The sequence below is a fragment of the Ochotona curzoniae genome, unplaced genomic scaffold (assembly GCF_017591425.1).
Source record: "Ochotona curzoniae isolate NIBS_2020 unplaced genomic scaffold, NIBS_Ocur_1.0 contig_1302, whole genome shotgun sequence".
In the NCBI taxonomy this organism is placed as follows: domain Eukaryota; kingdom Metazoa; phylum Chordata; class Mammalia; order Lagomorpha; family Ochotonidae; genus Ochotona; species Ochotona curzoniae.
The window spans coordinates 4,764,472-4,790,639 of record NW_024465035.1 but is presented as its reverse complement, the minus strand read 5'-3'; the positions used below and the strand labels follow the sequence as shown (position 1 = coordinate 4,790,639).

The window sequence follows — 26,168 nt, the reverse complement described above, 5'->3', positions numbered from 1 at the left end:
TCAGGAGGATGTCACACTACGTGCTGCAACTTCTCAGCCAGCCCACGGGCGCTGAGATGAAGTGATCTGCTCTTGACATCACTCATCACTCACGGGGTTCATTCTGCAACGTCCGAGAAGGCTTCAGTGCGAGAAGCAGAAGGGATGTGTGTTCCCCGATGGAATGTGTGAATTTAACTTCCTTGGGCCATCAGTTTCATGCTGTGAGGGCTTTAGATGGCACGCAACACAATGACAACTGGTGAGAGCTTTCTGTGGATCTTATGTTCAATTTAGATAGCACCGTCAGCATCAGTACACTCTAGTGTCCACCATTTGGGGGCATCCAAACATTGGACAATTAAATCAAATCCCCATGGATCACCTATAGCTCGTGATCTTCAGGTCCTTTCAGGAGTCAGGGTACCTGACATAATTTAACATTCATTTATGTCAGGAAAGCAATCAGCACTCCAGTTACTAGGTCTATTCAACCACACCCAATGGAGAAACAGTCTGAAAATCAGGATCTTCACCAAGAGCATAAACTGCAAGCCACGTGCTGGGTCCTTGACAGAATTATATACTTTATAAAACAACTTTTCCCTGCTCTTCAAGTGATTTCTCTGTCCTCAATTCCTTACATAATTCTCCCAAAACATCAGTTTCTTTCTCAATTAAAATCAGCCATCCAGTGTCCCAAGATTCATTAGTGTTTGTAACCATGACACACAGGGATGGAGAGTTCTCGAAGTAGAGTCTCCCTGCCAGCAGAATCATCATGATTTAGGAATCTGGAAATGCCAATTGTTGGATCTCTCCTTAAGTCCTCTGAATCAGAAACGCTGGGACACAGCGGGTAAGGAGCAATTTGCTTTGCTTTGGTAAGCCACTGGGATATACGGGGCAAGGGCCAGTAAGCATTGCAATGTGATTTAGATGCATGTCTAAGTTTGAGAACCATTTCCCCGAAGGAAGATGGAACAAGATCTCTCCACAGTGGATAAGGTTCGGGACCCCTCCCCACCTCCACCTCACAAACACAGTCCTATTGTAAATGACTGCATTGACAATGACAGAAATCTGGAAGCTTTTGGTTTTCACAGATTTGTCCAGCACACGGCAGTGGAGAGCAGAGGACTTCAGAGCTGTTTAAGCATCCTCCATGTGATAAGGAAGAGACAATGTTTGCAGGAAAAGCAGTGATGAGACCCTGAGGCCCCAGAGAGTTTGGATCATGAATTTGCTCAACAAGGTTGAGGGTGAAAAGGAAGCTGAGATGGAACATATTCGTGGGACTAGGTTGGGAAACATTAAGTTCTTGGAGGTGTGTGTCGGGGACGGGGTGATGACTCTCACATTGACCCAGTCCAAGAAGCCATATGATATTTAAAGTAAACTCCACACGAAAACCTTGAGGGAAGGCATCCAAGGCTAGTTTTCTGCAAGAGGATCCCTCGGGTCATCTTTGTATTATATAAGACAAACAAGCAAAATACAAAACTAGCAGTCAACCCCCAGAGTGTCCCATTCGGGAGAGCCAAGGAGGGACCCACGATTTGGCTTTCCAAGTTACCAGGCAACACAGATCCTGCTGGAATGGGAACCATACTTAGAGAACTGCCCCAGTGTTTCACAGTAAGGAATGTTAATGAGTTTTAGACACTCTATCACTAACTCTAATGAAGAAGAGAGCAAATGTTTCTTGACAATTATCTGAGAAATCAAGGAGGGCAAGGAAAACATCTGAAGAGCAGAAGCTCTTTACATCATTTATACTTGCTAATGACAAGCAATGAAATTACATGGAAAAGATCTTGAAGGGCTTTGCAGCTAACCAGATCTGTATTAGCTCCAGGTTCTTCTCTGCATCACCCGTATGCCCTTGGACAACTCATCTGCCTCTACTCCATCTCCGGTTGCACAGTTATAAAATGGTGGGGATAGCAATGCCTACCTCCCAGAAGTCAAACCACAGGGAGTGCACACACTGACTAGTCTTGATACATACAAAGTCCTGGGAAAGCTATCATTGCCCGTGACTTTTGACTCAAAGTCTACTGTCATTGGTGATGAAGAAGTTTAAGGGGAGGCATGAATGAGTTAATAAGCAATGAAAGAGGAAAATGCAGACTGCATGTTAAAGGTCAGCCCTCTGCTGTGGGCAGGAGGATCACAGCTCTCCGTAGCACACCCTCTGCTGGGTGCAGCAGGAGAGGGGCTCGGGGCTCAGTGTTCAAGCTGTCCCAGAAGGAGGACACAGCTTTCTGAGCACGCTGTGTCCCACGACTCCCCCTTTGCTCCATCTGCAGAGAACGTGCTGTTCTCTCTTGAGTCCTCTCTGGGGACATGAGCCCTTCTTTTGCTTCATATAGCAGGGTTTTTTTTTCTCAGTGTGACGGCACTTGCTGTGCTTGTACCCACCTCCCTGGCCAGTGCTGGTTTCCAGCAGGCTGAAGGCTGCCATTTCCCTTTCCTAAAGGCCAAGAGCTCTGCTGCTTTGTAAGACAGCAAACTCAGATGAACAGCGTAATACCCAGAGAAGCCTTGACAAGACAGGATCGAGTTACCGGTGCCACTTTTCTCTCTCCTTTTAGGCCTGAGTGGTGGCAAGCTCAGGATTAGTAAACCTGCTCCAAACCATTTCAGGAAGAGCAGACTTAAACCCAAAATATTTCAGAGATCTGATTTTAAACTATTTTTTTTTACTGATAAATATCCTAAGGGGAATAAATATTGGAACAAACAGAAGCACATGTGAACACACACACATGTACAGTACTCCTAATCCTTTGACAAAATAAAATGCTCAAAAAACCGGAGGCAACATCAGAAGGTTTAATGTTGGGCTTCTACAGGGTTTCCCGTTCCCAAAGTCCACCCAGAGTCTGAAAACAGTGGTGGTGCTAGCAGGTGCCAACCTCCTGCAGCCTTCTGGGTGTTTATTGCAGCCACTGCAGCTGCCACCCACTGGCCCTCTGGGCACGTTCAGCATGCCAGGCATCACGTTGTACACATGCCTTCACTTGCTCCCCACCGCATGCCTTGCAGGCTGTGGTCTTTAAATCTCCCAGTTTGCAACAAAAAAAAAATGTTAGGCGTAAATCACTGCAGGAATTTTCCTCTGGACAAGCATCTGTAGAGCAGCTCCACCGGGACTCGACCCATTTACCAGGCCACATAAGCCAAGTGTCTGAGTGTCACGATCTAGGCCTTCTTGTGTCCCCAAAGCCACTCAGCTTTCCCGGCCTCTTGCCAATGGGGCCTATCAAAGCAGTGTACAGAGAAGAGATGTTCTCTCACTATTGGAATGGAAGAAAAAGCTGTTTGCTTGGTTAGACAAGAAACAGCAACCTAGAGAAGACAGGCAATCTCACATTTCTCACACCAAATGTTGCAACCCATGAAACTGGAGGGTGAAGGCGTTCTGTCTGACCTTCACACCACACTCTTTGTACCAAGGCACCTGCCTGCCACGTTTCTACAGGCACAAAACACCCACCAGAGGCTCCATGAATTCTAAGTCATTAAATCCTCACTTTAAAATAAAACAGAGAAAGATGTTCTTCTACATTCAATGATGTTTTAAAAAATCCTCCATGATTTGTTCAAATGTGGAATGTTCAATAAGTTCCCTTCCAAAAATAGAAATCAAACAGTGTTCTTCAGGATTGCATCCACTTTCATGCTGCCGACACCTGGGGGGAACCAGCTCCCACATCTCTACCGTCTGCTCCAGATGCACACAGTCCACAGCTACCTGGTAACCTCCTCTTGATTTGCTCCAGACAGTGAGCTTGACAGGTTGGCATCTCATTCCAGTCTTTCCCCACCCAGCTCCACATGGGAGTCCCTTCAAAGACAACCGAATTGCTCTTCCTGTACCAAAGCCAGAACGTGCCAGCCATTCCCTGCAGTCTCATAGCCTATGATTCTGCTCCCACACAGTGGGCCCCTTTTCCCAGCTTCCACTGCTGCAGCCCCCTCACCTATGCTCTGTTACTGCACTAGTTTCCAGATTGCCTTGCCTCTATACCACCCGGCCATCTCCACCCTTTGCAGGCATACCAGTACAACCCTCCCAGGCTGTGCATCTATATTTTGTCCTTTCTATAGTGACCATGGTCTCAAAACATTGGATCTAGGCTGTCCAAACTTTAGAGGAAATCTAGTCTGGCTCTCCTTCCTGTCCTGTATCCTCTAACTTTTGCTTTCCCTCATATGGCCAGTCAGCCTGTCCTGCACTACCTCCTACACTACCTTGTCTCCGCACGTGCTGGTCACTTTGCCCAGAGTTCCCTGTCTCTTCTTTCTGCTGAGGAATTCCTACTCATCCTCGGAGACTCAAGTCCAGAGTCCTTTTGCTCAACAGAGCTAAGTCTTTATCTTGCAATTCCTGAAACACCTTGTTATTGTGGTATTTGGTAATGTGCATTTATTTAGTTGTTGGTTTGTACCTCTGGGGCCAGGCCTCTGTCTTTTTCATCTTATTGCTTCTAGTACCTACCACAGTACTTGGCCAATGGCAGTGCACTTGACAGGTGTCTGTTACAACAATGAATCAATGAATGAAACAATTATGGTTTAAAAACAGTTATATATCTTTACACTGCAGCCACAAAATTGGAATCTTTTGGTTTAATTGAATTGTTGTTCAGCTCTAAAGTGTGGGAAAGGCTAATTCCACAGATCACATGGCCAACAAAATGAGAGGGAGGTTGCCAGTGCATTTGCAAGGTGCTCAGAGAAGCTGGCATGTGCCTGGAGGTGAAGCAAGGTCCTGAAGGCAACACCAAGCAGCTCTGACTTGTGCTGACTGGTTTCCATCTGAGCCATGACCTTCCAAAAGTTGCCAGAACAGATCCTCACTTAATCCTTCCCTAGCTCACAGCAGAAGAAAGCTCTGGATTAACGACCAAACGCTCCAGATTTCTGGTTTCAGCTCTCTGAAGATATTGAATCTTTCTGATCCTCAGTTCTCTCAACTGCAATGTGTGAACAATGACACCCACCAGGGGACAACTGAGATGACTGGTGTGGAAACTCTTTCAAAAGCCCCGGAACAGATCTCAAAGAACTACTTGTCATCTGACCCTCAGGGACCCCCTCTCCACATGCATGATCTTCACCCCGAAAGGTTGGGAACATTAACGGCAAAGTTCAGTTTCCCTTCATTCACCCCACCCCAAGCCAGTTGCATCTTCTTTCCCTTCCTCCTACCTGGCACATCAATCACCGTGCTTTTAGCTCAAGACATTGAAAATTCTGTCGCAGCAGCTTGCTCTGACATTCATGCTCCCTGAGAAGCAGCCCGCAGACAGAGCAGGCTCCAGATGCAATCTGTCAGCCTGTGTCTCCTCTCCGTTGGGTTCCTATCTCCATAATACCACTCTCAGCCCTCGTCTAGATGCAAGGTGGCCATGATGGTCCCAGAAATCAATGAAAGAGAGGAATTGCTTCTTTACATGTGTGTCTTCTTTCATTCTAGAACAGCTTCCAAGAAAAGTTCTCATTTTTGGTAGCTGCAACTGCGGCCTCTAAACCAAAGAGGATAGGAATTATGTGATTGCCCATGAGCATCTAGAATTTACTCTTGGGCAAGGGATAGGGTTATTGCCTACATGGCTTCATGCTAGGAAATGATCTGAAACTGATCAGGGTCTGACATCTCAGAAAGCTGCTGACTTGGTGTTGGACAGACAGCGCAAAGGTGCTGTCAGGACCCGCCCTTAGCCCGGAACCCCGACCTGAGTGCACACCACTAACTTCTGGCCACCAGTCTCTCAAACGTCTTTACTTATTGCCCTCTGGTGATCTCTGCAGCTCATCTTTCTGCCCAGGCAGTCAGCACACAGAGCCCACCTTAGGAACAGAATTACCTCAATCAACAACGGATGGCACCACATAACCTCATGCCACTTTCCTCAACCTTGGGGCAAGACTGTGATTTTGCATTTGATTTTTATCAGCTTCCAGAATTTCCAAGCATACCTGAGCTCCCCTGGCTCACTGTGGTATCTGACTGGATACCCAACCTTGGTGGGCTCCTGCCTTGCCCTGTCTCATTTGTTAGCTCCATCATGGAGTTTCCTTCACTGTGTTTAATCTCCTGTTGAAGAGCCGGCTTCATGGAAAGATGTTCTGTACCATATGCCACGCTCCTTCCTGAATCCAGAGGCTCTGCACCTTCCCATCTGCTTCTTTCCTCTTTCTTTCCTCCTTATGTGCCTCCACTCTCCCTTCTAGTTTCAGTGGAAATGTCGCTAGAGGTTTCTCTTAGAAAGCCTCCTTTGACTTCCTGTCCTGAAGTTGGTCCTGTTCTGTGTTCTCCTCCTTAATGAGGTGTAGGATGATATCTTTGTGTAATTATTAGCTTTATTTAGCCCAACTAGAATGTGACATGCTTGAGGGCAGGGACAATGCTGTTGGCCCATGACTACTTCATTGGCGCTATTACAATAAACAGCTTAATGTAGAAGGTTAAGGACTTACTGGTTTTGGGAAAGATAAGTTGCTGGCAGACTAAAGACAAACTCTGAGGGTCACTCACACAGGAAAAAAAATCCAAACGTTGGTGAAAAAGATCTTTTACCTGTATGACCCCACATGGAACAATATTGACAAAATACAAGTTGTATACCTGAGATGGAAGACCACTGCCAGAAGGGGAATCTTGGCATGGCTAATTCATATCTGTAAAGCCACAATTTGTTCATCCATTCAATATCTATTTATTGGGCACTCTTATCAGGTATGACCCTACAATGATTTACCACCACCATCATCAACCCTTTTTAACAACCAGCAGAGGCATTAGCCTAAAAGAACATATCCCAGGTTCTCTCTCCTTAACCCTATATCCACTTTAGGATTTTAGCTCTCATTAACGAAGTAAGGAAAAGTCTTATGAAATCAACCTCTGCATTTGCTGGAGTACAAGGACACTGCATTGTCACTTGGTGCTCACTGCCAGTGGGAAGTAGCCTGCAGCAGGGTAAACGGAGGCAAACTCGCCTACTTGCATCTCTTTACCAGTCAGACTGGTTTTCACAAATTCTTCAACCAGTCCCTTACCTCAAGAGGGGAGGAATCTGAGTTTTGTGGGGATTGAGGCTTAAATAACTTGGAATCTTTCTTTGAAGATACAAGGACAAGAACAAAAAGCAAAATATGACACAGAGCCTTGGAAAGTGCCCACCTAAGTGAGGGGCTCTGAGGCTTGGGTTTCATTATTTCCACTGTAAATCAGCAGCTGACCTCGACTCAGTGAAAATGGATCTTCTCCCTCTCATCGCACTGCCACACCGACACTGGGCCTGACCTCTATGCCTCACTTACGGCTTCTCATTTGCAAGGCCTTTCTTATTTCTTCAGTCCCTGGACAACATTTTTCAGTTTGGTCTCACAATCTGTTTGTCGACTTTGCCCATCAGAAAAGTGTTCCATTCCATGAAAGCTTACAGTTCTAGATTTAGAGCCCAGTAGATTGTGTCATGAATTACTCTAATTGAGGTGCATGCATCATGCCTAATCTAGTGAGACTGCCAACTTTCTAGGCACAAGGACTGTTTCTACATGCAGAGATAAAGTTCTGGGCACAGCAGTTAAGAAACAGAAAAAAGGTAAGGAAGGAAGGAAGGAAGGAAAAGAATGAAAAGAAAGAAAGGCAAAGAAAGGAAGAAATGAAGGAAAAAAAGGAAAGACAAAGAGAAATGAGAATGAGAAAAAGAAACAAACAACAAAAAAAGAAGAAACAAACAAAAAAAAAAATAGAGAAGCGAAATGATGGTGCCTGACTTGGCAGAGTCCCAGCTCTGTCACTTTCTAGGTGGGGATTCCACAAGTCACTTAACCTCTCTAAATCTGTTTTTTTTTCACTAGTTAAATGTGTATGCGAATGTTATTCATTTTGCATTGTCACTGTGAGAATTAAGTAAAACCACTTATTCATTCACCAAGTATCTATTTAGTCTCTATCTTAGGTTGTTTTTGGCATCAAAAACTTGGGATAAATGCGAATGGGAAATACACTCTGTGTAGAAGCTGTCACAGTTGAGTTGGAAGACGGGAACTTACTATGAGACATGTGGCCCCTTGGCAGACACAGATGAGCACGAAGCCAGACACATACTAAACATTCAATAACTGATTGCTGAATCAATGACAGAGGCCATGAGGACATTCTGAAGAGAAAAGCATTAATTTTGCCAAGTAATTTCTCAGATTTGCAGGTTCCTATATACATATTACAAACCTGACAGTCCCTGGAAAACTGTCTAAGACTACATATGAAAGAAAACAAAATCAATGCAAGAAAGAAGGCAGTAATAGATAAGGGGAGAGGATGACAAGGGGAAAAAGAAACGGGACACTTGTTAACACACCTGTCCAAGTGTGCACTCCATGCCACCAAGGAAGTCGGCCTCCTTCAGCCCATTGTGGTTACTGCTAATGTCATGGACTTCAAACCGCAGGCGCTGCACCTCTTCGAAGTAGAAGTCCACAGTAAACAGCTTGGAGTACACTGGGTTTATGCAGGTGCGGATCACTTCTGTCCGGTCAACCTGAAAAGGGTGAGAAAGAGAAGGCTCATCAGGACTTTTTATAAGTGGGGTGGTCTCCTGGCTTCTTCCAAACCAGGAATGCTCTCCATGAAGCAGGTGGGCAATTCAAAAGTCTATAAGGCAATTCCTTCAGAGCGTGAGGTACGTGTCAAGAGGAAACTCTCATTAGGCATTATAAAGAATGTGAAGCTTCCCGTTTGAATATTTAAAGCACGCTGTATCACTTGCTGACAGGGAGAGACGTGTCAATCATTCACGGCTGCCTGGACCCAGGATGAAAGCTTGTGGTCTCATCTGGGATCGGAAGGAAAGAAATCTGCAATCAATTAGTGATGCCTGATGGGCACAGTAATAGAAAAATGGCACCATAAGCAACTCCCACTCAATACAAATTTTCTAACCTTTGATTCCAAGCATACTGAAACAGAAAAGAAGACAACTACATCGGGGCTCAAGTATGCCCTTTATTATGTGTACAATGTTTACCTGCTGCTCAATGCCATGGACCACTGTTTCCTCCATTTTCTTCCTAGGACTCATCCCCGCCACTTTCAGCTCTACTCTGAGACCCAGGCAGCTGACCCCAGTGCAATGGATCCCGTGGGTTTCCTTGTCCTCTCTGTTGTGGGTTCTGAGTCAGTCCCAGGGAGGAGTCGGCAGGATCAGACTAAGGCAGGGCAGGGTGGGGCAGGGATGCTTCCTCCCAGGCGGATCCTGCTAGCTGACTCCCACTGCAGGAGCTCTTGCACATGGTTTGTTAACTGAGCCATGCTCCTCCTTACTCCTGCCCCTCTAGAGTGAGGGTGGGTAAAGGTGTTCTGGTGATGCTTCTGAACTTCCAGATGCCTCTTGCACCCTGTTGCTCCTCTTGCCTATCCACGTCCTGTAAATTGCTCCTCTCTAGGCAGGACAGGGTAGATTCTTAGGTTAAAATCTCTGGTTACCCTGCCAATTTTCTGCTGGGATTCTTACCACTAGATTCCCCTCCCCAAACCCACCCCATGGTAACAAATAATAATGCAGGACATCATTCATATTACTAGAAATTTGAAAGGACCAAGTTGAAGATAACTCAAGCTCCCACAACATCTCTCAACTGGAGATGTCTTCTTCACATTTTATAAGTCAGTTACAGCTTACAGCCTAGACGCAAATAGAAACCTGGCATATCAGATACTTCCTAAGAATCACTCAGTAGCACCGACCGTGAGAATCATTTCTTCATTTTTAAATAAATAAAAGGAAAGGGTCTTTCATGAAAATTAAGGGAAGGCAATCTTTGACCACATCACATGTGCCCATGCTTCCCAGCAAAGACAATTTGATATTGCTTCTTTCTGACCTTATACTCTTGAGTTCAATGCTCTGTCCTTAGTCCTGGCCCTTCCTATGCCCCACTTTGACTGAGAGAAGGCGTCCTTTCAGGAATACAGACTCTTGTGCTTGATGGGATGGAAAACCCAGGTGTCCTCAGAATGTCCCTGTCTAACAGAAAACTAAAGCAGATGGAAAACTAACCTTCAGGCTGGTGTTGAATGGAATTTTGCAAGTTACTGTTTGGACCTACGGTTCCTGAACTATCCAGCTTCCCATGAAAACCAAGCTTGTATTTGAGCTGAGTTTCACATCCTTCTATAATGATTCGAGTGGGAAGGGGCTGATGATGCCGAAGGATGACTGGATGGGTAAAATGGTGTTCCGCACTGGCCCAATTTTCTTTCAGTTGTTCTAAGATCGTGGTTCTGAGTAACAGTATATAATTCAGAGGTCACCAACAGTCAGTCAGAAAGTGTAAAGTGGCTTGGAGGTTTTCATTTGTCCTAGTCAATGTATTTTCCTCCTCATTTTGCAAATGAAAGAGGAATTTGATTTTGGTGTGCTTCTTTCTTGGAAAAAAAAAACATCTGGAAATCTTGTGTCTTCTGTAAAAACAATCTGAATATCTGGCAACTGAGGGCCACATTACTACATGGCAACCACGTAAGGTGCACCTCTCAGGGTGTCCCCCCAGCAGTCCTCCCAGTGTCTTCCAACATTCTTGCCTTATGTGGCTCCTAGAGCTCCAAATGCACTAGCGAGTCCTGTGATGACATTTACAGATATTTATGCAGTGCCTTTTGACAAAAAAAAATTCAAAATAACTGAAGAAGCAAGTTAGAGATGGATCTGAGGTTCTTATTCCCTCTCCTTGTGGACAGAAGAAGACAATCCGGGCTGTTTCCAACGAGAAGACAGGAGACGGAGCTGACGTCTTTGCTCCGTGTTCTCACCAGCCTGAGCGGCACCAAGCGGCAGTGTGCACCAATCCTGTTTTTCACTTTTTTACTTCTCACTTCCTGATTTCCAATTTATGTTCCCACGCAGCTATAAAGTTCAAGGCACACACCTCAGACGCACTCTCCAAGGTAAGCTGCCACCATGCAATTCTGAGTGACTTGGTGTTTTCAAGGAAATGACAAGATGGAAAGAAATGACACGCATGCATTTGCATTACCACCAGATAAGTTACAAGGACCGATACAGGATTAGTGAAAATCTTGAAGTGTAACCCTAAGGAAAAGAAGGCAGCAATGCTGAGGGAGAGCTGGCAATGCTGATGCGTATCCGAGAGTTATTTCCAAGCACTCTGCGCTCCCTCTCACCACAGGGATCATTGCCTTTCGGGGAGGCTGCAGCACGTGTCACCTGTACAAGAAACAGGGACAACACATGTGCTTCATGGAGAGGGTTTAAGGTCAAGGCATCATCCTCCGGTTGTAGCTACCACATGCATCAGCTCTCTCTAAAAGTTCAAATTCCTATTCCCTGTCCACGGTGATTCTGACTCACTGAGTGTAGGGCAGGACCCAGATTTCTACATTTTTTCCAAGTATCCTAGGCAATTCTGATGCAGGAACACTTGCATTGGGGAAATAAGGCATTGTGCATCTATCCCTGTGAGGTGTGATTGGTTTTCTTTCGTCTTGCAGGCTTTCTGCAGTCTGAAAATGTGAGTGCTCATCTTGGGTCCTCCCTCGTTATCAAGACTGGTCCATTCACATCACTTCATGGTCACAGGATATGTTCATGTCCAGCTGCAAAAGCACCCTTACAGCAGCCATGTGAGGAAGCTCAGTTTGATCCTTATGTGCTCATAGGAATTCTCAGATGTATGTGGGTTATGGGTGGCGACAGATCCATCCATTAAACGTTGATTTTTAAATGAAATGCTCTTTGAAAAATCTCACCTAAACTATTTTTAATGTAGTAATTTGATTTATAAAAGTGACCATTTTTTCTTTTGTCACAGGCACCCCAAGAGGAAAAAAAAACCTTTTTGTATGCATGTATCCAATTTCTTCGTTGGGATAAATATCTAGGGATGAAAGAGGTGTTTGTCTAACTGCGGGTTTTAACAGGTGGGTGATGGTGTCTCATTGTGGTTTTAATTTGCATTTTCCTAAAATTAATCATGTGGAGTGTTGTTTCATATGCTTATTTGCCATCTGTATGTCTTCTTTGATGAAGTGGCTAACCAAGCCTGTTGGCAGGTGCTTGCTTTGCACCCTCATGCCAACTCTGTGACTTAAGTACTAATATTACCCTCTCTTCCTGAAACACAGACAGACCCCACAACTTGGCCAATTTTACACCTCTTTGTAAGCAGCAGAGGTGAGCTCTGATCCCTATTCTGTGCATTTGGTCATTCCACTACTTAGTTATGTAAATCAGAAGCTTTTCCTCCTAAACTGTATAGTCAAAGTAATGAATAAATCAGACACAGATGTGAAATGTGGAACTGATGGGGCAACTTCATCAACAGGGCTCTGGTTGTAGCCTTGGAGATTTGGTTTATCCATTGGGCAGATTGGAGAAACAAACACCGTGTCTTTAAAAAATGGATTATGTGTGGGACAAGGCACAGCCCAAGACCAGACACACGATGGACATCTGTTCTCAGGGATAACAAGAGCTGCAGCTTCAGAGGACTGAGAACTAGCAGGGGATATGTGACTGGTGGAGAGGAACTGAAGGCAAGAGTTCAAACTTGGGCCATAACTCCAAAAAACCTGATTGCGTTTGAGTTTATTTTTCCTAGGTTTCCCAATGAAGAATGACACATACCCCAGGGTGCATTTACAACTACACAAAGCATTTTTTTTTTTTAGTTCTAAATCAACTGTCTTGTACTAGCCCTTCTGCAGCCACTGCCTTGCAAAAGTCATGGCTGCCTGCCCAGACCAGGTGCAGAAACGTGTCAGATCCCAGTCACTCTAGTCTGTAATGACAGTCAAATCCTCAGCATATGGGAGCTTCGAGGCGAATCCCACACAAGTGTAAAGCAATTTGCACTTCACTCAGATGTTGGTTATTAATAGGACATCCCCACCCATTTCATCTTGCTGCCACAGCTGCAGTCCTCCAGAAAGGTCATCCAAGACTGACTGAGGAGTCTTGACTTGTTGTTATTAGCCAATGTTTGAAAATACTGCCAGATGTGGCATATACAGACCAAGAATGACATGCTTACCAAGCAAGCAAGCAAGCAGACTGTAGTGAGCTAGCTGTGGCTGTCTCCCTTTTCCCTGTCCCACAGTAGGCAACCCCATGGGAGCATGATGTAGTGGGGGCTGTCCTATGGCTTGGGTCAACTTCCCTAAGTTCCCTAACTCCCTCTCCTCTGATTCTTTGAGAATAGTCACTATTTAATCTTCTGATTCCCAACTGTCCAAACTGAGTCAGTCACAGGATTCAAACATACCTTCTCCAAATGCTGAAGGAGTGGGGAGAGCGGGGAGGAACACATGGCCTACGACTCTGTGCCGTGACACTGCTATTATTTAGGGAATGCATACCTCTCTCCGACACTTGTTTAGATGTGTGTTATTGATAGCAGCAATCTCAGATCTCAAAATTGCAGGGTTCATCAAGCCTGGGAATGACAGCAGATTTCACTCTGCCTCTCCAATGAGTGATTAGTGGAAACTACCTGAAGCCATCGCTGATTGAGGCAGACTGATCACTCAGTCATGCCTGCCTTGGGCGCAGCAGGGGTAAGGACGACTCTGGTGTCACAGGTATATAATTTCTCATCTGTTCCTGTGCTTCAGTGTTGATGGAAGAAGCTGATTTTCAGACTCTCAGGAAATGGGCTAGCCTAGGTATCCTGCTAAAATGGCATCCTCCACTTTCTATAGCTACATACTGGCAACCAAAGAATGGACCTGGCTAAGGGCCCCTGTCTCTAAGTGCAGGTCTTGGTCTCATAACACCAAACAGGTTGCCTACAGTATCTGGGGCTTAGCAACATCCAAACAACATTCTTAAAAAAAATCTCCTGAGGAGGAAACACTATGGAATGGGGCCACACCAGGAAATGGGGTAGCCCAGGTGCCTTACTATAAAGACTACATGGTCAGGAGTCACTGCTGGGCCTCTGCACAGCAGTGTTTTAGAATCGTGCCTCCTAGCAGCTTCTGGAAGGGAGGCATCCTGCAGTCAACCAAGATACGGGAGCCCTTGCCTTTGACCATCACCGTGCAGAACGCACGAGAAAGGCTCTGAGGAATCCTCCATGAAATAGATGCTTTACCGTTTCAAGTCTGTCCAAACTTTTTTTTTTTCTGTCTCTCCGTGGAATGTTTTAAGGGCAAAGAAGTCAGACACAAGTAGTCTTAGGCATCCCACACCCAGCAAGGTGCCAAAAACATATTGTTTGCTCAGCATGCCTGCATTAAAATAACAAACAAGGGAAAAGCTGATAAATTCACTCACTAACTTGCACAGGCCCACACCTCCTACATCTATTCTGCTCCCCTACGTTCAATCAAATGCTCAGCTTCTATATGAAGCCAAGCCCAAGTTATCAACACCTTTTTATCATAGATTGAGCATCTCGAGTCTAAAAATTCAAATTGCTCCAAAAATTTGAAATATTTTGAATGTAGAAGCAATGCTACAATGAAACATTTCATAACTGACCTGACATACTGGGTCACTATTAAAACATAAGTGCATTAAAAATATCCTGTAAAAGTACTTATAAGCAGTATGTACAAGGTATACATGAAACTTAAGTGAATTCATGTTTAGATTTGGGTCTTATCCCCAAGATACCTCATTATATACGTGCAATTATTCCAAAATCTTGAAAACAATAAAGCCAATTCTGGTCCCTAGCATCTTAGGTAAAGAGCATTCCACCCAAATCACAAAACTCTGAGAAGTTAGAAGATGCAGTGACGGAGATAACTGGCTTTGTCTGGGACTCAGAAGGTCTGCCTGGCCTCTCTCTTCTGTGCAATGAGGCTTTGTTTAGTACAAATCTAGGATAGTGACCATGGTAATATCACTAAAACTTCATCCCTGGACTAACTGTCCATGGTGACACAATAGCCAGTGCCCAGTCCTTCAGCCCTTGTTACACAGATATGAGTTGCTTTATTAACCCTCAAAAAACTTCCTTGTATTTAATTATTTGTTAATGATACAGTTCCATAGGCTCTGGGATTTCCCCTCAACACTCCCTCATGTCCTTTCCCCCCACTGATTTTCCCTATATTATTACAATAGTATAGTCCTCCAAAAACAGTCATAAGTCTCATCGTTCTATTATTTGAGTGTATCCTGACATTGTAGGCATGGGCAATGGCAGAGTATGAAGGAGCCTACTGTGAAGATATATTTAACAGTTTCACTGGGAGTCCATCTTTGATTTGGAAGTGGAGGTGCATACTGCATTGCATCTTCACATCTGGATATGATATTGTCAATTGTACAGCTCCTCTAGATGACTGTATGTACACACATGTTTACCTACATATCTACTGATCTTGTATTTTGTGTGAGGGTTGCCTTATGTCAGAGAGAACATACGATATTTGTCCTTTGAGGGCTGGCTTATTTCACTGACCATGATGGAACTGACAACATTTTTCCTTTGGCGATTCAAAGGTTGACGCTGCTTACGCAAGGGTTCAGAGAAGACATGGGGAGTGGAGATGCAGTCTAGGACTCCTGACCTTGTGGGGCTGTGTCTATCCTGTGATTGGCAGACTTCTAATTTCTGCAGTGTTGCAGATGACGACTCCCAGAAGCTTTACGCAGTTGCACACGCTGTAAAGCTCCCAAGTACAGCCCTCCTCTCCTATTTCCATTTCTTCCTTTTCTTTTCAGTAAACAGCAGAGTTTGTGATAAATGGAAAGGATCAGTAATCAGAAAATTAATCTCAATGGATTTTCAATTCGCTGACAACCACTTGGGTAGAATGAATCTTTATGGCAGTTTCTACGGGACTGTCACAAAATGATGCCTTTATTAGAGAAAATAAAAATTCTCTTTCTTTTTTCTCCCAACCACTATTTTTTTCTTTTTCAAAAGATTTATTTGAAAGGCAGAGTTACACACAGAGAAAAAGAGAGCTTTCATATGTTATTCACTTCCCAAATGGCCACAACAGCAGGATCTGATGCAGGCAAATTCAGGGACCTATAACTCTCTCTAGGTTTCTCACAGAGATGGTAATGGCTCCAGCAACTTGGGTATCCTCCACTTCGGTACATCAGTAGGAGCTGGATGGGAAGTGCTACAGCCAGTGCATCAAACAGCACCCATGTGGAATGTGCTGTCTCGGGGAGCAGTTTAACCCACCACAGCACAATATCAGCCCTCTCTCTTAGCATTTTTAACTGTCCACATACACAGTCTTTAAATACATACATACTTCTGGCAAGATCCCTCTCTCAGTGAAGTCTCTTACTGTGACTGTGGGTTTACTCTTATTAGTCTATAATTTTGTTCGTTCACTGAAAAACTTAGACCATTGAAACATTCACAAGAGACAGGAACTATTGCAGAGTGGGGCCAAATTTCCAAGCAGCAAAATTTTCCAACACATCATCACTGCCATCATCACCATCGTCCTAAAGCGATCATTAAACAATACTTACTGCGTGCCTACATTTTTTGGAGCCGAGTATTTCTATTATCATAAAAAAAAGAAGCAAATCGACAATGACTGCAGTTCTTGGAAAGCCCATTGTGGGTTCTGCGCTAAGCTCCTGATGAGGCTTCACAAAGTGCTGCTAGGCTGGCCCCTAGTGCAACAGATTGGAGAATTCAAGAGAAACAACCCAAAGTATACAGCTTTCTTGCAACAATAACAATGACTTCCATGCCCCTTGCATGTTTTTCCACATCTGATTAAAATAAATCCTGGTATCCACAAAAAGTCTTCTAGGAATACAGACCAGTAGAGAAGGAGCAAGTGAATGCTGGGATTATTTTGTTGATGTAACTTGCTTTTCCTGGCCTCTAAGGTCAGCCAAGGAAAGAAGCTGCCATTTCTTGAACACTTATTGCATGCTGCTGTGCCTGTGTTGTATCCATCAAGGCTTGGGACAGCACAGTAAAGCAAGGCTGTTGCAGCCAACATCCTCATTTAAGCATATGAGAAATGACACTGGAAAAAGTAATTTGTCCAGAGTCACATCTTCAGCTGCTGGCAGTGCTGGTTATGAAGTCATATTTTTTGCTCTAAGTTTTTATTTTTCCATCCTACCCCCACCCGTTATGTCTGTATTTCAAATATAAATGTCAATTCAGCTTTGCACGGATTCTTCATCAAGAATGAAAACACACCGTCTGTCTTTGCTTTTCAAATAAAATCATAAGAAGTAAGTAAAAAAACATAAGTGATAGTACTTGGTGCAGCTGCTAAGGTGCCACTTGGCATGCGTGTGTCCTGTAAGAGAGTGCTTGCGTTCTGAGTCTGACTAATTAGCATTCTGGAGGCAGGAAGCGATGACTCTAACAGTGGAGTCCCTGTCCCCTCTGTGAGAGAGCCAGGTTGAGAGGTGTGGTCTCCTGGTTTCCGCTTAGCCTAGCAGGGCTCTTGTGGGCATTTGGTGGAGTCATCCAGAAGATGCAAAAGCTCTTTGTCTCTTCCAAATGAACTGAAAATAATTTTAACAAATTTATTTTTTAAAAATAGCAAACAACTGAAATGGAACAGGAATCCTCCCATCTCCTGCCCACAAAGCTAACTGGTTTCTTGGCCACACATATTCTAGTTCTGATGGATGAAAGCTGCAACCTGACAGTTGAGGCACATAGGTACAGGTATACAAGGTACTCGGGGTACTGCAATGGTGCCGGTTTCTGCAGGTGAACTGTCTGGGGCTGAGAGAGCCAGTGGTCAAGTGCCCTGGTCACAGGCGGAGCCTGCATCTGTGTGTGCACAGCTAGACATCTAGCTCCGATCTGTAGTCTGCTTCATTCTCAGACTCCTCACACGTTCTGTTTACAGTGCTCCCTAGGTCATCTCATACAAGCTCATGGTTTCACATAAAACATAAACAAACATGATAACTACTGAACTGGCATCTCAGGTCCTGCCATAAATAACAGCCACACATCTCTTTCTGGTGCAGAGGCACAGGAGTTCTGTTCAGGGCTCAGGTGGAGAAACCAGCCAAAGAGGCTTTGGTTTCTTGGAACAAAGCAGAGGGAACTTGTTATCTAAGCATCTAATTGACATCAGAGAGATCTTTGTGGAGAGCAATTAAGAGAGGGCTGGGAGTCCCATGACGCTATTGCAACAGAAATACATTTTCTGGTAAACCAGCCAGGAAGTTAGCACAGAACCAGGGAAAAAGGACAGCCAAGATATTTCTCTTTGCTGTCACCCCTGGGGATCAAGTAGGCTGTGTGAAGGTCCTGGACTTCAACCACACAGGAACAATCCAGGCAAGTCATGGGGCCACCTCAAAAGCATTTTTCCAAGGCACCCACAAATCACCAGAAAAAAACAGGGGGATGCATTTCTAGCTCTGCTACCTTGAGCCAATTAAGCACAACTTTGGACCAAATAAGTGCTGAGCAAGGAGTTAGAGGGGCTCCTAGGTATCCAGGCTTTGCCTGTGAAGTCGCACCCATGCCAGAAGGAGGGCTTCTCTCAGGACTGACTGAAGAGAAGCTCAGGGCCACCGCCCTGTTGCTGAACAGAAGGCAAGGCTGAAGCTCTCAGGACCATGGGGTCCCCAAGGACCCTCACACTCCTCCACGCACATTCAGTGGTAAGGTATGACAACCCACAGAACCGGAGACTCACACAAACATTTCACGGTCTAAGACACAGCTCAGAGCTCCTGATCAATCGCTTCTCGGCCTTTTGGCCAAGGTTAAGTGTAGAGCCCCTGATAACCTTTTCCATTCTAGTTCCTGCAGCAAAGTTACCCAGCCCAGCAGACGCCACTCCATACTCCCACCCACAGACTCAGGCAGAAACCTTCAGATTACATTGACTGCCTCTTTTCCTCAACAAACAAAATAAAAACAACAACAAAAAAAAACAAAAATGCAACATGCCTGCCCAAGCACAGTCTTACCTTAGAAGAAAACCTTCCAATAACTTCTCATTTCTCAGTATGATCTTTAAAATCTGCCCTCCCTGCCTCATTTCTTAATGATCGTTCTGTCCTTGATGTTGTGTACCTAGACAGCTAGTCGTGGTCTAGCTGGAAACCCCTACACATCCCTATACATAATTCTATCTGCCTACTTGTCAATCCAGATGTCCCCTTTCTCAGGATGTAACTGTTTCATCAAAGACTCAGGGGGGAACACAACAAAAATACATGGATATTAAGCTCCACTGGGAACTTTTAAGATTAGTTGGCTTTGTGCCTTATGAAAGAGGCACCACTCTTTACTTCATCAAAGTGGCAACAACAAGAGGGAGCTCTGTCACTGGGGACCACAGCTACAGGGGTTGTACACAGGCCCTCTGTCTTCTCCCCACTCCTTGTCCCCTTGGGAAATCCTCTGGTGCACTGCCCACTCAAAACAAGTGTCTCCATGTGGAGTGGCCCATACTCATGTGTGATTTCCATGCTTTCGTCCTCACTGTTACACATCCTGCTCCTATCTGTGTGACTATGTAAATGCTTACCTTTGCGTAAGACAAGAACTTGGTCTGGACAAATAGCCCACTGTGGCCCACATCAAACAATGAGAAAAAGCCAACAGGCTAGAAATGAACTGAGAACGGATGCTCTGATAGAAGGGCTGAACTTGTAAGCGAATTCTTATAATAGTCTAGAAATAAACGTACTCAGCCAGCTCAGAAAAACCAAACAGGTAGAACGCAGTGGGATGGGAGTAACATACGCTCAAGTTCTCATTTGAAAAGAAAAGAAAAAAATTGGGAAGTAAGTTTTCTGAAAATCTTACGATTCTGGGATATGTGAAAGTGAGGGACTAAGAAGCCCTTGGCTCAGAGAAGATTTGGTATTTTATTATGAAATAATACAGATCTGAGTGTCTATGAACGCAGAAATGAGATGTGGCAGACACTCTTATACCCAACAGCTCATTTCCCTTGGTGAGCCAACCTCCCAGTGTAGAGGCTGAACATGTCAGTCACTAGTTGGCTAGGACCTAATCAGAAAATCCCATCCTAGCCAACAGCATTGGCAGCAGCAATCAAACACTGCCGAGACCATGTATTTCCTTCCCTGATACAAAGATAGGTGTGGGGTAAATGTCTTCCATCCGTCCCTTTGGACACTGTCTTTGTGGTGTGAGGATGTGATGTGTGAAGCCGAAGGCACTGTCACACAGCCTTGGTGAGTATGTGCTAATCTGACTGGGCCACAGGTGCCCAGATGTTAACATTATTCTATACGTATGTGTGAGGGTATTTCCAGATAACATTGACTCTTCAATCTGTAGCCTAAGCCGAGCTCCCTCTCCAGGACAGACTGGGAGTGCCCCACCAGTGAAGGCCCCATAGGCACCAAGGGAGGGAAAATTCCTGGCACATTGGTTTTCTGTGCCTTTGGATTCAGATTTGGACTGCAATGCATATTGCGGGCTCTCTTGGTTCTCAAGCCTTTGAACTTGAATTAGAAGCTGACCATCTGCTGTCCTGGATCTCTAAATGCCAAATGCAGGCATTGAGATGTCTTCATCTCTATAGCTCCGTGAGCCAATTTCTTATGGAGCTGTGGGGGTATAAATTCATACACATAGGGCTACATCAAAAGGCTTACAGAGAAATGGAATTTATAAGATAAGCTTATTTTGATAAAATAGAAGCTGGAAACCCATGTAGTTATTTTTTTCATAATACATATCTTCCACAAATAATTTCTGAAGATCTCTTACAAATGTATTTGCATATCTGTGTTTATATACCTTCACATACACATATACTTTTCATTCATTCAATAGGAAACCATCCTTTTCCCTTATGTCTATGAGCTATCAATGTAAATTAGCTTAGGAAGTAGGTACCAAGTAAATTGTAACAAAATTTAAATGACGATTTTATAGCACAATATGCTTTGAACAACATCTAGGGAAAATATAAATGAATAAAATGACCAAAAATCTTACTTACTTTGGTGCCAAAATTCCTAGATAATTATTCTGCTGAAAGAGGAAAATCTTTACTAAAAACAAAAAGAAAAAGAAATTTTGAACAACCTAGGAAGCAAATGAAAGAATATTAAAATCTATAAACTTAATGAAAAAAAATTTGAAGGGGGGAACTAGGCTTAAATAAGCCTTAAAGCCTAAAAGTGTAGAAGTAATATTCATCTAAGAAACTAGAAGACAAAATAAATCAGAAAAAAAGGCTAAGAGGAATTATTAGTAAAAATAAAAGCTTACACCAAACAAAACAGAAGGCAAACAAATGAACTATTAAAATGGAAAAGTAAATTCAGCAGGTGGTTCACTGAAAAATAAATCCAAACCAATGCCTGGGGGTCTGGTTACGGATAAAAAAGGAGACACCATCATAGACACAGGAAGGATTAAACGAATCTATGCACATGATTTCCCAAGGGGAAGTTTTTAAAACGAATTATAAATTACTCTAACTTATCTAGGAAGAGGTGGAAAGCTTGACTAGATCAACAGCTGGAGATAATCCTGAGCTAGATTATGTGCTTAGACCGACCACTGCAAAGGTGCTCAAAGCAGATGGGCTCTCAGCTGAGATGGATCTCACCTTTACAGAACACATCATTCTGATGTCATTTCAACTGTTCCAGGTCATACAGACAGCCAGACACGTGGCCCATTAATTCCAGGGGGAAACCACGAATTCAAAACATGATAAAGAACATGTGTGGTGGTTTAACGGTTAAGCTGCTGCCCGCAAGGCCAATCTCCCCTATGGTGCCAGTTCACGTCTTAGCTGCTCCATTTCCAATCCTGCTCCCTGCCAAAGGCCTGGGAAGGGCAGCATGAAACAACGCAGACCTGGGACCTCGGCCACCCACCTGAGACCCCAGGTGAAGCTCCTGGCTCCTGGCTCCTGGCCTGGTCAGGGAAGTCAATCAGTGGGTGGAAGATTCTCTCTCTCCTTTATCTCTAACTCTTTCACATAAACAAGTAAAATCATTAAGAAAGGAACAATAACTGCACTTAGTAACCTAGTAGTGAAGATTCTACATAAAACACTGTCAAGAAAAAAATTCCAGAAATGCATAGAAATCTACATTCTGGTCAAACAGAGTTTTTTTTTTTTTTTACAATTATGCAAAAGCAAAAACCAGAAAATGTACCGATATGATTAACTGCATATTAAAGAGGGAAATAAAATGATCATATTTATGGTTGTTATGGTTGCCAAAACAATACTAATAGAAAAATTTAGAAATCACTTAAAATATGTAGAAGCAAATCAAGCCTAAATATAAGTAATAGAATCATAATACCAATACAATTAAAATTGGTATTTAGATAAGAAGGCCTAGTATTACCACAGGTTTACGTTGTTTAGAATATTATATGAAAGTAGCATGAAGGAAAACTGAAAAACTGAAAAACCAGCCAGTACTTGGAAAAACCATCCAATACTTGAAAAAAAAGAAAACTATTTTGCTAACTATACTATTGCATATCTAATTCTATCTATAAAGAATCAAGAGTCTATGGGCATTAATAAGGGGTCTTGGTACGTGTCTAAGAATAAAATTTAACAATCAAATACTAAAATTTCAAAAAGCTATTGGCTTCTAATTTTAAAAATATGTAGAAATAGAAGAAACAGCCTACCAATAATAGTGACGAAGAGGTTTTTAACTAAGTTTATTTCTATCTTTCAACCGTTTTGAATCCAGTGTAGATTCACATTCAACTATAAGAAATAACACAGGGACCCCACACTGCCATTAGTGAGTTTCCCTTGGGACGACAAGCTGCCAAACTGGAGTACAAGATGGTAACCAGGAGATTGACATTGGGCCCAGAGGACCTTCCCTACCCTGCCCTTGCTCACACAGCCCTTCTAAAGCCACGCCCATGCTCTCCTAAATGTACTCTCTGTGGAACTACTGAATTCACTACTTTGTTTCTGCCGCTACCATTTTGTTGTTTAAGTGGATTCCTGCAATATGTAAGCTTGTGTACTTGGTCTGTCTTTGCTTTGACCAAAACATGCAATATTAGCTGCAGATTTGTGTGGATACGGTAGCCTGGTTTTACCTTGAAAGTTTTGACCTAGGTGAGTACTAAATTCTGCCTTTCTGTTGCCAACTGGTATAAATATGTTATTTTTCCTTTGCTCATTTGTGTTATGAGGTGGATTGCCTGATTTTTAAATTCTGAATCAGCCTTGCATCCTGGTAGAACTCCACTTGGTCATGGCATATAACCAATCTTCTATATATCCATTTGTTGACATTAAGGACTTGCACGTGTGTTATCATGCGGACTATCGATCTTTGTTTCAGCATTTCATTTGTCTAGTTTGGTAACAGATTTCACAAGACTTGGAGTAAAATAAAGAGTTTTCATTCCTCTTCTATTTTCTAGAAGAGATTCTGTATTTGAATTGGTTCTTTAAAGATTTGGTTGAACTTTCCAGTGAAACCATTTGGCATGATGGTTTTGGGGAATTTTAAATCAGTTTTTCTTATCATTTATAGTGCTACTCAAATGGCCTACTTCATTTTGAGTTAACTGTTGTTGCTTGTATTTTTAACCAAGTGGCCATTTTGTCTAAATTGTTAGGTTTATGCATGAAAACTTCTATGTAATATTGTCACACTTTCCTTTTGATGTCTATTGCATGTAGAATGACACCCTTGCTTCATTCCTCATTCCACTGTGTGTCTTACCTCTTTTTTACTTGTCAGTTTCTCCAGAGCTAGTCAACTGTATTAATTTTTCAAAGAATCCACTCTTTTCATACTCGATTTTTTCCAATGCTCTCCTGTTTTCAATTTTACTTACTTTGGTTCCTGTCTTTATTATCCCTTTCCTTTTGTTTGGGTTTACTTTGCTATATTTTTTCTGGGTTCTTGAGATGGTAACGTGGCATTGGCTTGAGACTATTTCCTCTTTCTAAAATGAACATAAGATTTAGAGGTGTATATTGCATGCCAGAGATTTTGATATTGTTGTTTTCACTCAGTTCAAAACCATCCTTATATCCCTTGAGACTAGTTTTGGCATCGGGATAACAAGTTTCAGCCTGCAGATTATTTAGAAATATGCTGTTTTTCACGTGGAGATTGTTCTTTCTGTCATCTTTCTGTTATTAAGCTCCAGTTGGATTTGATTGTGGTTGCCTTATACTCAGCCTTATTGCAGTTGTTCGAAATGAGAGCAGTCTTCTTTGTGGTCCAGGAGATGGCCTAGATGTCCCATGGAACACTGACAGAGACCAAAATTTTATATTGAAAAAGATATACTTGAATCCACCCAGCACAAACAGAAAAACAAAATATCAATGAGAAGAAGATTTTTTTTTTAACAACTAATGAAACACACTAGGAAGCTAATGTCGGCTCAATAAACATGGTCTTTATATAGGAACAAGCAATTCGATTATTCTAACAGCAAGGATTTCAGAAAATTTGCCAGTACTTAAGGAGAATTTAATAACTTTAAAAGTCTATTTTAGTGGAAAGAAACAAATGATGTAGTAAATCCTCAGCTGTAGAGCAATCTAAGAAAAAAGTTAATTAAGACCTTGTCTTACTCCACACTGAAGCTGTTCCTTTTTTTTTAATGTGTATCTGGAGGGTGGGGGGCCCGGAACAGAGGCCTAGCAACTGAAGTTCTTGCCTTGAACGCTCCGGGATCCCATATAGGCACCAGTTCTAATCCTGGCAGCCCCACTTCCCATCCAGCTCCTTGCTTGTGGCCTTGAAAAGCAGTCGAGGACAGCACAGAGCCTTGGGACTCTGCACCCATCTGGGAGACCTGGAAGAGGCTCCAGGTTCCTGGTTTCAGATTGGCTCAGCTCTGGCCATTGTGGTCACTTGGGGAGTGAATCATTGGACAGAAGATCATCTTCTCTGCCTCTCCTCCTCTCTGTAGATCTTTTTAATAAAAATAAATAAATCTTTAAAAATATCAAGAAATTGTTAAAAAAAAAGTATATCTGGGGAGATTAAATTCTTTTGTAGTGAAACTCAAAAATCATTTCAAGAAAATCTATGTAATTGTACACTGAGGGAGGAAGAAAGCATTTCTAATTCTAGAAACACAAGGTTTTGAAAAGTAGGTATATTTGATTATGCAAAACATAAGCATATTTTATGATTACAAATAACACTAAAGAAATAAATGATACACTCAGAAGAAATTCAGGTAGCAGGCAATCCAGAAAATAAAAAGCTCATACCACAATATAGAATGAAACATTGCAAATTTGTTGCAGGAAAACAGTCCACCCAAAATCTGAGTAAAAGACATAAACAAATTATTCACAAAGTTCAAATGTCCCTCCTATTTTAGAATGTTCAAATTCTACTGTGAAATTATACATCATTTAATTTCCATTAGTGATATCTGAAGGACTATTTTTAGATATTTGACATTTAAATTAAAAATGTAAATATGCCCTTCAGCCCAGAAGTACTGCACCTGAAAACATATCCCTATGGGGGAAAAGTCACAAGTATGTAAAAATATGACAGCAGTGCGGTCTGTGGCGCGCTGGAAAGCAGAGCTGGAACAGGAGCATACACTGGAGTCCACGCTGTGGGATACTGCACAACCATCTGAACAAACGAACTGGGGTTACGTCAATTCATCAGTCATGATCTTGCAGGTTTTAAACGATGTGTAGTCTTTGTTTTCAGTTACTTGGAAGATAGAAAAAAAGTGATTCCGCTGATTGACTTCCCAAGGTGTGCTTGCAAGATTCAGGCTGGGGCCAGGTCATCCCCAGGAGCCGGGGACGGCGTCTGGCTCTTCCACATAGAGTGAGCGGGAACAATGACATGAGGTATACTCTGCTACCTCCCTGGGTGCATCCGTAGGGGGTGGAACCAGAAGCAGAGAAGCTTGCATTGATATTACCATATGGGATGCAGGTGCACCAAGCAGCATCCCCTGTACCGCATCTCACAAGATCAATTTTTATGTAATTATCTTATATAATTTTATCTAAAGCTGTGCAAAGTGTAAGAAACAATAGGGGCAGGAATTTGGGGTCGCGGTGAAGATGTCACTTTATAGGTTTCTGTGGAAACACGCTGGAATGTCTAAAGGCCAGCTCCAACTCTGCTCCCGTTTGCGCCTTCCTGACCATGTGGACACTAGGAGCCAGCAGGTGAAGCCTTGAGCAGCTGCATCCCTGCATCCCACACGGGAGACCCAGATGGAGTTCCCACACC

The 26,168-nt window shown here is 43.2% G+C and overlaps 1 protein-coding gene across 1 annotated transcript in view; it reads right to left on the bottom strand.

The window, feature by feature from the left end:
• The window catches only part of CPNE4 (copine 4), a 184,844-nt gene that overhangs the window by 81,198 nt on the left and 77,478 nt on the right, over window positions 1-26,168 (bottom strand). Inside the window, exon 2 of the mRNA XM_040965210.1 lies at window positions 8,364-8,543. Within this exon, the coding sequence (XP_040821144.1) occupies window positions 8,364-8,543 (180 nt within the window). The remainder of the gene's footprint in view (window positions 1-8,363; window positions 8,544-26,168) is intronic.